This window comes from Ammospiza caudacuta, chromosome 17 (genome assembly GCF_027887145.1).
Source record: "Ammospiza caudacuta isolate bAmmCau1 chromosome 17, bAmmCau1.pri, whole genome shotgun sequence".
Lineage (NCBI taxonomy): Eukaryota > Metazoa > Chordata > Aves > Passeriformes > Passerellidae > Ammospiza > Ammospiza caudacuta.
The window spans coordinates 16,212,914-16,229,654 of record NC_080609.1 but is presented as its reverse complement, the minus strand read 5'-3'; the positions used below and the strand labels follow the sequence as shown (position 1 = coordinate 16,229,654).

The 16,741-nt window shown below is 56.0% G+C and overlaps 2 protein-coding genes and 1 non-coding gene across 3 annotated transcripts; 1 reads left to right on the top strand and 2 right to left on the bottom strand.

Annotated features, from left to right (window-relative positions):
* Window positions 1-1,619: 1,619 nt before the first annotated feature.
* On the top strand, window positions 1,620-4,594 carry NOXO1 (NADPH oxidase organizer 1). Its single transcript, XM_058815703.1, has 8 exons — window positions 1,620-1,694; window positions 1,809-1,872; window positions 2,350-2,530; window positions 2,759-2,940; window positions 3,130-3,243; window positions 3,706-3,823; window positions 4,027-4,212; window positions 4,255-4,594. The coding sequence occupies exons 1-8, from the start codon at window positions 1,620-1,622 to the stop codon at window positions 4,592-4,594; spliced, it is 1,260 nt and encodes a 419-aa protein (XP_058671686.1).
* Window positions 4,595-5,827: 1,233 nt separating this feature from the next.
* TBL3 (transducin beta like 3) lies at window positions 5,828-15,410 on the bottom strand. Its single transcript, XM_058816062.1, has 22 exons — window positions 15,349-15,410; window positions 15,161-15,212; window positions 14,991-15,086; window positions 14,730-14,777; window positions 13,579-13,720; window positions 13,374-13,458; window positions 12,724-12,891; window positions 12,276-12,351; window positions 12,050-12,146; window positions 11,323-11,519; window positions 10,895-11,036; window positions 10,499-10,557; window positions 9,655-9,758; window positions 9,120-9,270; window positions 8,784-9,014; window positions 8,554-8,624; window positions 8,009-8,165; window positions 7,594-7,652; window positions 7,260-7,363; window positions 7,036-7,107; window positions 6,607-6,765; window positions 5,828-6,133 (listed from the first exon to the last, which is right to left on the bottom strand). Exons 1-22 carry the CDS (start codon window positions 15,399-15,401, stop codon window positions 6,021-6,023), a joined length of 2,436 nt encoding a protein of 811 aa, XP_058672045.1. The 5' UTR covers window positions 15,402-15,410; the 3' UTR covers window positions 5,828-6,020.
* A 1,059-nt stretch (window positions 15,411-16,469) lies between these two features.
* LOC131565490 (small nucleolar RNA ACA64) lies at window positions 16,470-16,594 on the bottom strand. The gene has a single exon (XR_009275458.1). It is a non-coding gene; the product is annotated as a small nucleolar RNA ACA64 (small nucleolar RNA).
* Window positions 16,595-16,741: the final 147 nt, after the last annotated feature.

The window sequence follows — 16,741 nt, the reverse complement described above, 5'->3', positions numbered from 1 at the left end:
CCCTGGGAGGGTGTGGACACCTGGCTGCACACAGGGCAGAGCACTCAGAGATGAATTTCCATCACCTATTTACACCTGAGGAGCTTTCAGTCTTTTAGTTACATCCTGGGAATGTGTCTGTTCATTACATCGGCATCTCAATGGAGTTACTGATAAAACTGTCTGAAATCTATTTAAAGTAACTCGGCAGGTGGGACAAAGAAGGAAAAATATTTGCAACAAATATTACTCACATTTAATGGTGCTTGATCTGTGTTTTACGACCCACGTTCTAAATCAGCCTTTGAGGCTGGAGTGAGCTCAGCCCGAGCTGCAGGTTGTGTATTACAGCCATAAAACCCTCACCTGTGTCCCGGAAACATCTCGGGCCAGGTTCTGCAGCCCCTGTGACCTACTCTGCCCCAGCGCTGGCAAACAGCCCCGCTCCCTTCCCTGCCTTCCTTCCCGGCACTGGTGAGTAAGGATGTGATAACAGAGTGTGTTTTCCTCCTCGGCTCCCTGAACTCTGTCCCTCCTGCAGCCGGCAGCATTTGCATGTTCAAAGCGGGGCGAAAGGTAAAAGGCACGCGAAGTTTGGCAAATCGGGGAATTTCTGCCCGGCCTGGGCGGAGGAGGAAGCTCGGGAGCACCTCTGCCCTGCCTCCTGCTCCGTGGCATTTAAACTGGGCAGTCGGGCTGGAGCTGCATTTCTGCTCACTCCAGCTCCCATCGCTCCAGCTCCCATCGCTCCAGATCACATCCCTCCGTCTCCCATCGCTCCAGATCACATCCCTCCGTCTCCCATCGCTCCAGCTCCCATTGCTCCAGATCACATCCCTCCAGCTCCCATCGCTCCAGATCACATCCCTCTGTCTCTCATCGCTCCAGCTCCCATCGCTCCAGCTCCCATCGCTCCAGCTCCCATTGCTCCAGATCACATCCCTCCTGCTGCCATCCCTCCCGGTCCCATCCCTCCCGGTCCCATCCCTCCAGGTCCCATCGCTCCAGATCACATCCCTCCAGCTCCCATCCCTTGGTCTCTCATCACTCCAGCTCCCATCACTGCAGCTCCCATTCCTCCGTCTCTCATCCCTCCAGCTCCCATCCCTCCCTCTCCCATCCTTCCCTCTCCATCCCTCTGGCTCCCCGCGAAGGAGGAGCAGCAGCCGTGGGGAAGATGAGCTCTAACAGATATCCCGTGGATGTGAAGGCTGTGGGCTTCATGCAGTGCAGAAAACAGAAGGTACTTTAATTTTTATTCTTTTTTTTTTGGCTTTGTTTTCTTCCTTAAATATAATTTGCAAACTGGGAGACTAGAGGATTTTGAATTACTCTTCCAGGGGTATGTTTGCTTATTCCCCATAGTATTGGGATTGGAGCCTAGGGGTCTAGGATAAGGGGACTTGGTTTTTAATGAGCTTAATATCTTGGGGTTTGCTCTCTTTTTGTCACCATAAAATTCTCCTGGTTTCAGCAATCATTACCTATTTGGGACTATGAAATTAAAAACATTTTTGTAGGTTTAATGCTTTATTTAATTTTTTTTAAAAGCCTCAACTAAGCCACAGCAAATGCTAATTATCTGGAAGCATCTAAAATTGAACATTGTGATTAAACTGCTTTTCTTTTCCCAGAACTACATGATGTTTGTGTCCTGGTCAGATCAGAACAACATTCTCATCTACAGGACGTTTGAAGACTTTAGGAAATTCCATGTAAGTGAATTTCCAATTCCTGAAAGTTCAAGGTTCCTGTCCTGGGGAGGGGAAGAAGCCGAGCCATGTGTCAGCTGTGAGGAATCACTGTTCTCTCCTTCTCCTTGCTTTTAGAAAGAGCTGAAGAGAAAATTCCCCACTGAGAATGGGTCACTGAGGAGTTTACCCAGGTTTAAAGGTAAGGACAAATCTCTGATGGACCAACAAACCCAAGAGTGATCAGGGACAGCCATACCCATGACAGACACTGAAGCCTCTGAGTCTGACCTTCCTCTGGAACAGATCAGGGGCTCACTGCTCCTGCCATGGCACCACTGGGTCACATCATCATGTTTGGGTCTAGTACAGACTTAAAATGACCCAGAAAGGCTTTTCTAATAGATAGCTGTACTTGGCAAATTAATGCTACACTTCAAATATTGACCTAGAACTTCTTGAAACGCTACATGTGAAAAAAAAGAGAAATCTTAGATGTTAAAAAATCCTATCAGGAGCTGTTAAAATGGCAGGGAGGGAGGGACAGTGCCTTTGTACAGTTTGGGCTTGGGCAGGAAGGGTGGTGTCTGAGGGCACCCACTGTTCAGGGAAAAGATGCTGCTCCAGGGACCCAGATCCATTGCTGTCCTCTCCCAACTGTGCCCTTGTTATTTTGAAGGAATAACTATGCAGCAGAGGAAGGGTGGCAAGCTGAACAGGTGCCTGGAGATCCTGAAACTGCTGGAAACCTATTCCCAGGAGCTGCTGAAAACTGATGTGAAAATCTCCCGGGGTGAAGAGGTGATTCAGTTTTTCAAGGCACAGACTCAAGACCTCGATCCCTCCTTCCCTGAAAACAGGTGTGAAATATGAATTGTATTTTTTTGTTTGTTGGTGAAGCAAAAATGTCATGGGATATGGATAGAAGGGAAACACCAGGTACACTCCAGGGCAGTTCAGCTGGGTGCTTTTAATTTTGTTTCTGGTGCCTGAAGCTTTTCTCAGCCTACTGCAGAAATGATTTCGCCAAAATCAATACTAAACTCAATCTCTCACATGAGTTTTTGATGTGCACCTTCACCTTCCAGTGCTGTGATCATGCCATCAGTGTTCAGAAGGGAGAAGAGCCCCCAGCCCCTCTCCATCACCCTCCCTCAGGCGTCGCAGAGCTACCGCTGCATCGAGGCCTTTGAAACCAAAGACACAAAGAACAAACCCTTTACAGTGGCTCAGGAGGAGATTGTGGAAGTGCTCATCAAGGACATGACTGGTAGGTCTGAGAGGATTCAGTGTTGGGGTCGATGGGCAGATGGATTCATAGCTAGGCAAATGCTGAGGTAGTGTCAGGGGTTCAGGTGTTTGCACTTGTCCCTCCTGTCCCTTGTGTCCCCTACCCAGGGATTATTGTCATGTCTTGACTTGCAGGCTGTTAAAATCTGGGTGTTCTTCCTCTTTGTAGGCTGGTGGCTGGTGGAAAATGCAGACAAGCAGATAGCCTGGTTCCCAGCCTCATACCTGGAAGAGCTTGATGCCTGTGAGGACATCCAGAATGCCTTCAGCTCAGATGAAGAGGGTGAGTCTGTTCCTCCTTCAAAACACGAGTTCTGCAAACCGCCACCACTTTACCCACTGCCTGGAGTCCCTGCCTGGACCTCTGACTCTTCTGGTTGGCTCTGCCACCACCTGTGGGTCATGGAACCATGGGCTGGTTTGGGTTGGAAGAGAGCTTAAGGCCCATCCAGTTCCAACCCCAACACCTTCCATTGTGCCAGGCTGCTCCAAGCCCTGTCCAACCTGGCCTTGGACACTTCCAGGGATCCAGGGGCAGCCACAGCTTCTCTGGGCAACCTCTTCCAGGGCCTCCACACCCTTTTTGTAAAAAAACTTCTTTATATTCAACTTAAATGGATCAGACTGGGGTCCCTGAGCAAACCAGTCACTCTGAGGGACAGCTGCCCTGCAGCTGGGCTGGTCTCTCACAGGGATCAGAGCATTTTCTCCACAAGGCAAATCCAACCTTTCCCTCTCTCTGCAGGTAGTCTGTACTTTGTGGTGCAGGCCTACGAGGCCCAGAAGGCAGATGAGCTCTCTCTGAACCAGGGGGTGGTCGTGGAGGTGCTCAGGACGTCCCACAATGGCTGGTGGCTGATCAGGTGAGGCTTTCCCAAGCCCAGCTGCTTGCTGTTCCTCCTGTGTGGGATGCACAGGAGCCCCCAGAGCTGGATGTCCTTGGCTGGGGATGCTTTCCCCGTCCTCACACCCTGTGTACAGCACTGACCTGCTCCCCAAGTGCTCCCTCCCCTTGGCCTGAGGTGCTGGAAGGGTTTTCTCAGTGTTTTTCCATCCCTGCCCTCAGGTACAACGGCTGCACTGGCTACATGCCCTCGCTGTGCCTCCGGCCCTACCAGAACCCTCACCACAAGCTCCAGAGCATCCTGAGCTGCAGCCTGCACACCTGCACCCCGAGCCTCAGCTCCCGGGAGGAGCACAGCTCTGCCAGGAGCAGATCCCGCTCCCTGCCCCAGGCCAGCTCCACCTCAGGGCTGGATTTGGGCTTGGACAGCTCCTCCCTGAGCTCGGGCAGCAGCAGCGCCGGGAACGCCCGGCTGGCCCGGAAACCCGAATTGTCTCGGTCCCTGCCCGAGGTGGAGCCGGCCAGGAGCTCTCCTGGGCCGAGCCACGAGCTGGGCACACACAGCAGCAAATCCCCAGAGCTCAGTGCCAAGGACAGGAACGACTCCGGCTTCGTGGAGCCCTCCACGGCCGAGCCGCCCCCCGCTGACCCCGAGCTGGCCGCGGGTGTCCCCAAGGTGCCAGCCCGTCCCTCAGCCCAGGAGATCCTGCAGCGCTGCAGCACCGTCACCAAGCGAGCTGTGCAGCACTCGGCCCCCCGGCCGGCCCTCCCGGACCCCAGCCAGCATTAGGGACCCTGGGCAGGGGACACGGGGACAGCCCTGACACCCTGGAGCCCCCTGGGCGCCGTGGGCAGCAGCTCTGGAGTGTCAGGGCTTGCGACTGTCCCCTCCCCAGGGACACAGAGATCCATCACTTCTGGAGTGTCAGGGCTTGGGACTGTCCCCTCCCCAGGGACACAGAGATCCATCACTTCTGGAGTGTCGGGGCTTGGGACTGTCCCCTCCCCAGGGACACGCACACATCCACCACCTCCCTGGGCAGCTGCAGCTTCCCCAGGGAGTTACCTGGACAGGGCTGAGTGGGGTCACTCGAGCTTCCAGCAGCTGCAGGGCTGGAGGTCACTCAGAGCTCTCCCCCAGGCAGGTGTTCCCCTCCCTGCAGTGCAGCTGGGCTATTCCCCACGCCAGGATCAGCTGGCACAGCCACAGCCACCATGGAGGGCACAGGAGTGGCACCAGAGTGCCTCAGTGTCCCCTGGCACAGCCATGGGATTGGGGAGAGATGGGATGTATGATGGCACCTACTGAACCCGCTGTTTTATAGGTATTTTTAAAAACTTTTTGACTTTTGGTATTGGTTGGAGGTTTTTTTAATAGGTTAGTGGAGAGGTCATGAAATACAGGGATGGGCTGGATGTGCTGAATGGTTGTGAGAATAAAAAACCTGCTGGGGAGGAAGCTCATCCCTGCTCCCTGCAGCCACGTCTGTGCAGGCACAGGAACACAACCAGGGGAGCCACAGCTCCTGTCCCACCTGGGGATGGGAACAGAGACCACCTTTATGGACAACACATTCCTCTTTCCAGGGGACTGGCTAGTTACTGAAACAACAATTCTAATCCTCAACTCACTAGCTAGAAATGAGTTAGAAAAAGAGTTACAGGAAAATCAAGACTTTTCTCTACACTGATGGCTTTAATTGTACTTATTCTCCCAGGTATCTGTTAATATTTTTATAAAGAACTTGTGAGGTATTTGTGTTGTTTGAATTTTATACATTTTTGTCTATGAAATAAAATACATGTAAATATCTCTGAAGCCTGCTTGTGCTTTATGCTTCAAAAATTTGCTATTTGGGGAATTTAAATTGTGCTTCCTTCCTCCCAGGTGCTAAATTTTGGGTGGGCACAGGTGAGACCCCTGCCTTTGCCCAAGCAAGATCCCAACTCCATGAACCCTTTAAATCCCAGCTGCTCATTGGGATTTTGCCTTTTTTAAATCCCAAACTGCCTGCTGTTTGTGAGTCTGAAAATTCAGGGTGTGAAAACACAAACCCTAGCTTGGCCAAAGAAATGACCTTTTCCTTTCATTCATCCCTGAGGAGATTGAATGTTAGACTTGGCTTAGAAATGAAAACATTTATTATAAAATACAGGAGTAAAAATCCTGGTGGGAAAAGCTCTTTGGAAAGAGCAATTGGTGGGAGGACGGAGGGTCACAGAGTGCCCTGGTCCTGCTGGGCCACATCTGCCAGCCTCATGTTGTGCCACATGAACTCGATGAAGGTGGAGGCCTGGAGCAGGCGGCTCAGCCTCTGGAAGTGGCGCTCTGCAGGGAGGGAAGGAGGGCTCAGGGAGGCACCAGAACCCTGCCCTCGATTGTGAAGCCAGGCTGGGAGAGCTGGGAATGGCCAGCCTGGACAAGGGAACACTCCAGAGGGGCCTGAAGGGGCTCCAGGAGAGCTGGAGAGGGACTGGGGACAAGGCATGGAGGGACAGGACACAGGGAATGGCTCCCAGTGCCAGAGGGCAGGGATGAATGGGAGACTGGGAATTGGGAATTGTTCCCTGTGAGGGTGGGCAGGCCCTGGCACAGGGTGCCCAGAGCAGCTGTGGCTGCCCCTGGCAGTGCCCAAGGCCAGGCTGGACACTGGGGCTTTGGATGGGGATCCCACCCTGGGATGGTGGAAGGAAGGTGTCCCTACCATGGCAGGGGTGCATTACCTGGCCTGCCCCTTCCACCCCAAACCATTCCATGATCCCTGACCCAAGCCAGCCCCTCCTGTCCCCACAGGGCCTCACCTGTGTAGGGCAGCAGGGACTCCACGGCAGATTTGATTCCTGAGAACTGCAGGAGGGTGTCGGGGGCCTCGTGCCTCAGCAGGGTCTCCATGACAGCCTGGGCCTCGTGGCAGTTCCTGGAGTTGGTGTTCCACGTCACCAGGAACGCCAGCACGGCCTCTGTGGGGGGAAGGAAGCCTGGCCAGGCTGGCACACAGCACAGCCCACACTGAAAACATCCCGGGGCTCTCACCGAGGTTCAGGTCCCACTTGCCATCCCTGCAAGTGCCCAAGGCCAGTCCTGCTCTACTCAAGGTGTCCCTGCCCATGGCAGAGTGTAAAACTGAACACTCTCCCAACCCAAACCATCCCAGGATTGCAGCATTCTAATTTCAGTGACAGAAAAGCCTCTGACCTGGACACTTTCAGCACTTCAGTAACGCCACAAACCTTTCTGATCCTTGCGGAGCCGAACAATGTTCTCCTCCAGGCGCCTCCTCCCCTCGGGCTCCCTGAGGATGGCTGGGGAGAGAAACCACAGCAGGGACACCCTGGTGATGGCGCTCAGGGAAAACTCAGGATTTCAGAGTAATTATTGCCCTGAGCTGGCCGGAAGGGGTGTCCAGGAAAGGAGGGAGGGCAGGAAATGCCCTCGGAGCACGCTCTGGACTCACCCTTGACCACGGTCAGCACCGTGTGCGGCCGGTCCAGGGAGATGGCCAGGCCCAGAGCTTTGAGGAACCTCTTCTCATGGAGAAGGTTAGACAGCTCCTGCTCTCTGGAAAACAAATCAGGAGTGAGAGTGAGACAAATCTTCAGGTGCTGAAAAAACCAAAACCACAGAAAAAGCAGCAGATTTGGAAATAAAAGTTAAGGAGTTTGTGGTGCTCATCAATATATGCCCTCACTCCAATATTGGGATCAGGTGGAGCTGGATGGCTCCAGGTGTGCACAGTTCCACTGCACAGTTTGCCTTTCACAGTTCTTCATGACACAAGATCAACTCACTTCATAATCTGCTCCTCCTGTTTAGCCTGTGCTTCTTTCTCCTCAATTTCAGTCACATCCTATTAAAAAAAAAAAAAAAAAAACAGGTTAAAACTTTATCAAATCCTGCTTTAATACAGAAGGGTTTTGATTTGGCCATCAAGTGATGTGGGACCAGTTTCTGCAGCAAAATCTTGGGGTCAAGTAATTTAAATGTTAAATTTCCAACTTCCCTCCAAAGCTCATTGCTAGGGCCCAATTGCTACTCTGAGGAAATACAGAATGGCCAAAAAATACCCTCAAACCCCAAGGTCAGCCTCGTTAACCTAATTTCAAACTGCAGACAAGGAGAACACATGAAAAACAAGCCACTGGGACCCTGAGCTCTCCGATTACCCCCATTATTAACCCAGGGAGGAGGCAGCCCCTGCTGTACCTGCCACAGGGTGATGCAGGAGTCACTGGAGGCTGTCACGACCATGTCATCCTTCTTGTTGGAGTGAAGGCCCCAGATTTTGTCCTCATGACCATCCAATGTTTTCACACACTCGTTTGTTTTAATTGTCCAGAGTTTTAAGAGACCGTCAGATCCACTTTTGGAAGAGAAACACAACAGAAAGAATCACTGGACAGATCCTCTCTTGCTCTGTCCCACCTCAAATATCAGATGGACTTGAATGAATTGAACTAATATCCCAATTCCTTCCAAACAGGAGCAGAGTTAACCAAACATGAGGAGGGCAAGATGCACCCTTGGCTTTGTCTACTGAGTTTGTCCCAACCCAGCAATGCCACAGCAGCCACATGGAACCCATGGGACACCTGGAGAGGAGGAAGATGAAAATAACCTCCACAGAAAGCCTGGCCTAAACATGGCATCTTCCTATAAACCTGTCCCAAAATTCTTTGGACACAGGAGTGTTTCCTCTTGGTGCTGCTGATGGGCTCAGACATTCCCTGACTCTGGAATCAGGCACAAACCTGCTGAGCAGCTGAGCCCCTCGGCTCACAAAGATGATCTTCAGCACTGAGGCATCGTGGCCCTCAAAGGTCTGCAAAACACAAAGGGAGCTCAGCACTTCCAGGCCTCTGGAGAGACCCCAAAGGATCCCAGTTACTCCCAAAGCCCAAAGGAATAAGCCCCAAATTTTGGAAGGATCCTTGAGGAACCCCAAGGTTTTGCCCAGGGCAAGAGGCAAAGCTCTCATCACCTTCAGACAGCTGAAATCCCGAAGTCCCCAAAGCTTCAGGGTCCCATCGGCCGAGGAGGTGGCCAGGACCTGGTCCACAGGGGAGAACTGCACGCACCAGATGCCACGTTTGTGCCCAGAGAACACCCCCAGCAGGGAGCAGTCGGAGCAGGACCAGAGCTTGGCCAGCCTGTCCTGCGAGCCCGTGGCCAGCAGCTTGTCATTGGGGGACACTGCCACGCTGTTGATGTCCTGGGGAAGCCACAAGAGGAGGAGGAGGAGGGAGAGGGTCAGGCCTGGCTGTGGGACACTGAACAAACAGAGGCTGAAGCACTGAAAGATCAGCTGGAGCTGTACCTTGTCATGGCCCCTCTCAGTGACCCTGGCATGGAGGGGCTCTGGGCTGGAGACCAAGGCTGCTTTAGCTTTGGAAGTGAGGGATTCCGGGATGTTCCAGATCTTGATGGTGCAGTCCTGGCTGCTGGTCACTACAAAGCTTTCCTTCATCCTGAGAGCAGAGAAAGCATCAAGGGCAGGGAAACAACTCCGTGGTTTCTCCTCCCTGACTGGGATCCCCACACTCAGCCACTGCTCGGTGTGGGAAATGGTTTCATGGCTCCCCAAGCTCTTTCAGAGGGATTCCCCCATTTCTGGGAGCATCCAGGGCCAGGCTGGACAGGGGAAGTGTCCCTGCCCATGGCAGGGGTGGCACTGATGACACCTGAGGCCCCTTCCCACCCAAACCACCCCACGGTCCCTTCCCAGCCGGGCACCAGGAGAAGCTGGGAGCAGGGCTGAGGAGCAGCACAGCTGGGAGGGGACAGCACCCCCAGGACATTCCCCTCCCTCCCTCCCTCCCTCCCTCCCTCCCTCCCTGCCCAGCGTGTGTTACCTGGAGCAGGCGACAGCGCCCACGCCGTGGGCATGGCCCAGGCCCTGTGCCACACAGGTGACCCTGCCAGCCCTGCCCATGCGCCACAGCCGCACGCTTCTGTCCTGGGGGGGACAGAAAAGCCTCAGCTGGCTGGGGACAGCAGCTCCCTGAGCTTTCACCTCATCCCTGAGCCCCGCTGGTGTCTGCTGCTCCAGCCTGAACCTCACAGCAACATCAGCTCTGGGGCTCCAGCATGGAGGGTTATTGCTGGTTCTCTCAGAGCTTTGGGTTTGGCTCTGTCAGGGCTCTTGGCACCTTTTCACAGAATCACAGAATTTCTAAGTTGGAAGAGACCTTTAAGATCATCGAGTCCAGCCCATGCTCTAACACCTCAACTAGATCATGGCACCAAGTGCCACATCCAGTCTTCCCTTAAACACATCGAGGGATGGTGACTCCACCATCTCCCTGGGTAGATGATTCCAGTATTTGACCACTCTTTCTGTGAAAAACTTCCTCAATTCTAGCCTGGATCTCCCTTGGCGCAGCTTGAGACTGTGTCCTCTTGTTCTGTCTGTTGTTGTTTCCCTCATCAATCTCACACTAACAACTTTTCTGAACTCTAACACCAAACCAGAATGTTTGGAGAAGGAAATATCTCCTTCAGGCCAATAAAATAAAATACAACCAATTTTCCCAGGGACAATGTTAAAAAGGGACAGGGGGAGAACCCCTTTGGGGCATGCAGCAGACTGAGATTGTATGAACAGAAAACCCTTTCTGGATTCCTAAAATAACGCAATTTTGCCCACAAGGTTCAGTAGGAATGAAGAGTTTCATTAAATGGAGAACAGTGACACACCTTGGCACAGGTGACAAACATCAGGCCTTTCCTGAAGACGTCCAAAGCCAGGATTGTTTCTAAAGAGAAGAAATAAAAGCTGGTGGGTGCAGAGCAATGCTGAGATGGGACAACAGAAAGGGGGGAGTTAATGAGCCCAGTGCATAATGAGCCCAGTGCATAATGAGCCAGGGGACAGGTCTGAGACACACTGGTCCCTGAGGACTGAGCCTGTCACACACCTGCACCTTCAGCTCCAGTTTACACTGATCTCACTGCCAGGGACAGGGACAAAGGGACACATCCTCTCCCCACACAACTCCCAAACCTGCTGTGGTGCTGCTCCACCAGGAACTCGGGGACTGCTCTCCACCAGAGCTCCAGGAGAAGCTGGATAAAGGCAGGGCTGTCACCCACCTGTGTGCCCGTACAGGATCTGGCAGTGGGACGTTGCCAGCTCAAACACTTTCAGCTGGGGGCTGTTGGTGGCCACCACGATGTGAGAGTCACCAGGGCCCAGGAACTTCACATCCAGCACCTCCTCGTTGTATCCTGCGAGCTGCAACGGCCCAAGAGGGAAATGGAGCTGAAGGGGAGGTGGGAGTGGCTGCTCTTCATTTCATACTGTCTGTAACTTCTACACACAGGAGGCATTTCCGGCTTAGTCTGTTCTGCTTTCTCCCTCCTGTGCTCATCTCTGGGCAACATTCCCCCAAAGCAGTGGAATTCCCTGCCCATGGAGCAATCCCAGAGCAGGCTGGAGCCAGGGGTGCCCTTGGTGCCTCTGCCAGAGCACAGCTGGTCCTGGAGCAGGGACAGAGGGACAGGGAGGCTGGGGCCGTCACCTGCTTCCTGAGCTGCAGGCTCTGAGCATCATAGAACAGGATGTTGTGCTCCATGGACACGGTGAGGATCTCGTTCCTGGCGGGCACAAACTGGCACTGGGAGAGGCTGCGCTCGCTGGGCTCCTCCCGCAGCGCGAAGGGCACGGCCTGGCTGTGCACACAGGCACCTGAGGCTGCCTCCCACACCCTCAGGATGCCTGGAAGAACAGGAAAAAACAGGAGAAACCATGGCAGGGCCACTGCTTCACACAGGGAACAGCCTGGCTGTGCACACAGGCACCTGAGGCTGCCTCCCACACCCTCAGGATGCCTGGAAGAACAGGAAAAAACAGGAGAAACCATGGCAGGGCCACTGCTTCACACAGGGAACAGACAGGAGAAACCATGGCCGAGCCACTGCCTCACAGTGCATGTCCAGGGAACACCATCCAAAGCACAGTGGGAAAAGCCACCCAGCTCCAAGGCAAGACTGGGCAGGTTGCAGTGGCTGGAAAAGCCCCAAGGGTTTGGTTGTTCACTCAAACTCATCGAGTTTGAAAACAGAGATAAATGTGTTTGAGCGGTAAATCGATCTGTGCCTGTTCCATCCTGTTCCTGCTCATCCACCCTGCCCAAGGAGCTCAGGAGCAGGCTCTGCTCTCCACCCAAGGCTCCTGCCATGGAGAACACACAGCCTGGCAACAACAGCAGTGAAGTGACCCAGGTGCCACCCTTCAGTGTCACTCACCTTTGCTGCCAGCTGTGACAAAGTGCAGCCCTTGATTCTTCACACCCAGCTGAGAGAAATCTCCCTCCTGAGGCAACAGCACAGCAGCTTCCACGGTCTGCAAGAGTCAGAGAGGCACAGGCTGAGCTGAAAACCCCTGGGAAGGGGGAGAAACCTGATTTCACAGCATGCAGACCCTGAAGAGGGAGACCATGGCCTCAAAGGAAGGGACAAAGAGCAGTTTCACCTCGTAGACAGGGACGGTTCGTTTGCTCTGCCTGCTCTCCAGGTCCCACACCATGCAGATCTTGTCACGGCCAGAGCTGCAAATGGAAAGCTCAGTTTTAGTGCTGAACCTGTCCAGCTTGGCTCGGGGTGCAAATGTGGCACTGTGGGAGCTCAACACCTCTCTGCAGAGGCCATGGGAGAGAGAGCAGCAGCATTCCCTGTGCCAGCACAGGAGATTCCCAGGAACACAGGCAGGTGGGATGGGGCTGGGAGCACCCTGGCACAGTGGAAGTGTCCCTGCCCATGGCAGGGTGGCACTGGATGGGCTTTAAGGTCCCTCCACCCCAAACCACTCCATGGTTCCAATGCACACCCACTGAGCACCTGCACCGCCCCTTCCCCTCAGAGCAGAACCCAGCCAGGCCCTGCAGGAGTGAATGGATGGAGGTGCAGCCCTGCCAGGATACCTGAGGAGGCTGTTCCCATCTGCAAAGGCCAGCGAGGTGACAGCACTGAAGTGTCCCTCCAGCACTGCCACACACCTGCTGCAGCTCAGGTCCCAGATGCGGATCTTGTAATCGATGGAGGAGGAGAAGAGCTGCAGGCGGGAGATGTCGGGGTGGAACTGCACCAGGCTGAGCAGGGCAGAGGACAGCACAGGAATAAACCCCAGCCTTTAAATCATGCACATCCCACAGCAGCCTTTAAATCATGCACATCCCACAGCAGCACAGCTTGGGTGGGCTTGCAGCATCCTGGCCTACTGGGAGGTGTCCCTGCCCAACGATTCTGTGAGAATTCTGTGAAACAATTCCATGAAAATTCCGTGAAACAACTCCATGAAAATTCTGTGAAAGAATTCCATGAAAATTCTGTGAAACAATTCAATTAAAATTCTGTGAAACAATTCCATTAAAATTCTGTGAAACAACTCCATTAAAATTCTTGACCCGACTGTTTCCTCTCTGGGCACAGTCAGCCATAACCCTGCTCTCAAACAGCAGGAAGAGCCCAGAACCTGCTGGGAATTTGCTTTCCTGCTGCGTTAACTCCAGAACTGCACCTCAATCTCAATATCCCAGCACAGCAGGGACTGACAAACAGCACAGCTCCTTACTGTACCACTCCAGAGGATCCCTTCAGGTTGTGTGTGCAGTAGTGTTTGACCATGTCCCAGACCTTGATGGTGCTGTCACAGCCACCTGGAAGAGAAGGAAGAAGGAGCCCTGAGCTCTGGAGGGCAGAGCCGTGGGAGCTCCAGGCTGGACACAGCCCTGAGGCTCCCCAGGAGCAGGACAGCCCTGGGACAGGGTGGCTCGTACCTGTGGCCAGCAGGGTGGCCGTGGGGTCGAAGGCCATGGTGGCCACGGGCGCGGTGTGCACGGCTCGCCAGCTGCGCTCACACCTGGGCTCCCTCCAGCGCCAGCGGCGCAGCAGCAGCGCCCTGCTGCCTGTCACCAGCACCTGGGGACACGGGGACACCCTGAGACACGGGTAACAGCGCCCTGCTGCCTGTCACCAGCACCTGGGGACACGGGGACACCCTGAGACACGGGTAACAGCGCCCTGCTGCCTGTCACCAGCACCTGGGGACACAGGGACAGCCTGAGACACGGGTAACAGCGCCCTGCTGCCTGTCACCAGCACCTGGGGACAGGGGACAGCCTGAGACACGGGTAACAGCGCCCTGCTGCCTGTCACCAGCACCTGGGGACACCCTGAGACACGGGTAACAGCACCCTGCTGCCTGTCACCAGCACCTGGGGACACCCTGAGACACGGGTAACAGCACCCTGCTGCCTGTCACCAACACCTGGGGACACGGGGACACCCTGAGACACGGGTAACAGCACCCTGCTGCCTGTCACCAGCACCTGGGGACACCCTGAGACACGGGTAACAGCGCCCTGCTGCCTGTCACCAGCACCTGGGGACACCCTGAGACACGGGTAACAGCACCCTGCTGCCTGTCACCAGCACCTGGGGACACCCTGAGACACGGGTAACAGCACCCTGCTGCCTGTCACCAGCACCTGGGGACACGGGGACAGCCTGAGACACGGGTAACAGCGCCCTGCTGCCTGTCACCAGCACCTGGGGACACCCTGAGACACGGGTAACAGCGCCCTGCTGCCTGTCACCAGCACCTGGGGACATGGGGACAAGGGACAGCCTGGGCACAGGATGGGTTTGGGCTCCTGTCAGTGCCACACAGCACAGGGAGCTGCTGGGGGAGCTCAGGCTCTGGGCAGGTGTGGGTGTGAGCCACAGGTGTGAGGTGAGCCAGGGCTCTGAGTGTGAGCCACAGCTCCCAGGGGACCTCAGGAAGCACACAGGGCATGGAATGGAACCATGGAAGGGATGCACAAGGATCATCGAGTCCAAGCCCTGGCCCTGCATACACACCCCAAAATCCCCCCCATTCCTGGCTCAGCCTGTCCCAGGCTGCTCACAGCCCCCAGCACAAACCCACCTCGTCATCAGGGCTCAGCACGAACGCTGTGACATCCTCTTCCTCATCCTGGGAAAACAGAGGGGAAATGCCACAGCTGAACCATCCCTGCAGGGATCTCCGAGCTCCCTTCTCCAAGGGCTCTGTTTGGCTCAACCAACCAAACCTGTGCTTGGTTGGTTCCCCCTCCCTGCGCTCCTCACTCCCGGGAGCTTTGTATCCACAGCGAGAAACCCCCCCGGGCTCCTCGCAAGCCGCCCAGGAGAGGCGGATGCCGGTCACCTGCTGGAGGCTGTGCAGCACCGCTCCCGTTTCCACATCGATCACGTTGACTTTGCTCCCGCAGGGGCAGAACATGAACTTCCCATCGCGGCTGATCTGGAGAAAGGGATGGGGAACGTTAGAGCCGGGAGGCGCGACATGCCGGGATGTCCCTCCAGAGCCGGGGTTACCTGGATTCGCCCTCCTTTGTAGAACGGCTCGATCTTGCGCGTCGCGGCATAGCTGGAAGGGAAAGAGACGCGCCGGGAGGCCTCGTTAAAGCGGAGCGGTGGCGACCCGGGGGCTCCGGTCCCAGCCCAGCCCGACCCGGCCCCTGGCTCGCCCTCGCAGCCCCAGCCCGGTCCCGCGGGTCCCTCACTTGCTCTTGAAGCGCACGGGAGCGGCGGCGGCGGCCGGGTCCGCGTCCGCCATGGCCGCGGCCCACGTGCTTCCGGTCACCACTTCCGGGAAGTGAGGGAACACTTCCGGTCCCTCAGTGACGGAAGCGAGGGGCGCCACCGGCACCACGTGGGGAGCGCTCCGGAGAACGGGATGAGAATTCCCGGTTCCCCCGGGACAGCGGCCACGGCCCGGCCCCGCAGAACGGGATGAGAATTCCCGGTTCCCCCGGGACAGCGGCCACGGCCCGGCCCCGCAGAACGGGATGAGAATTCCCGGTTCCCCCGGGACAGCGGCCACGGCCCGGCCCCGCAGAACGGGATGAGAATTCCCGGTTCCCCCGGGACAGCGGCCACGGCCCGGCCCCGCAGAACGGGATGAGAATTCCCGGTTCCCCCGGGACAGCGGCCACGGCCCGGCCCCGCAGAACGGGATGAGAATTCCCGGTTCCCCCGGGACAGCGGCCACGGCCCGGCCCCGCAGAACGGGATGAGAATTCCCGGTTCCCCCGGGACAGCGGCCACGGCCCGGCCCCGCAGAACGGGATGAGAATTCCCGGTTCCCCCGGGACAGCGGCCACGGCCCGGCCCCGCAGAACGGGATGAGAATTCCCGGTTCTCCCGGGACAGCGGCCACGGCCCGGCCCCGCAGAACGGGATGAGAATTCCCGGTTCCTCCGGGACAGTGGCTACAGCCCGGCCCCGGGCGGCCCCTGCGCTGCACTTTTCCGTCATCCGGAGCGTTCTCCAGCACAACCGCCCCTCCCCGCCGCAAGGAAGCGTAAAGTAGAACTCCCTGACCACAGCGTAAAGGAGAGCTTTGGACAATGAGAAAGAAGAAAGACGCTCCATCTTTTAATAATTTCATCTTTTATTGCACATTAAAATACAAAAGCGAATCGTTCCCAGCTGTGACTCCCGTCCATCACGGCAGCCCCGTGCTCTTCACAGCTCCTCCGGGGACGGGATCGCCGTGAAGTGCCAGCCCAGCCCAGCCCGTGGCGGGGCCGCGCTCTCAGCGCCCAGGAACGGCACCTGGATCAGGGAACAAACCTCAGACACAGCCCCGCAGCCCCGCGGTGCCGGTACCGCCGGGCACGGCGCTTATGGGAACATGGGTTTCATTCCCCACACACGGCCGTGGGCAATAAGCTTAATGTTCCCGATGCTCTGGGCGCCGTTATCTCACCCGGGGCCACCGCAGACCCCGAATGATTTTCAGACAGCGCTGGGCGCTACCGCGGCCCCCGGAGCGCCTTCCCGGGCAGCACCATTCCCATTTCCCAGCAGTTTTAGAGCGGCTGAAGGCGCAGGGCAGTAGGGAGGTGCGGCAGTGCCCTCACTCCCGCCCGCACCCGCAGCTCCTCACGCCAG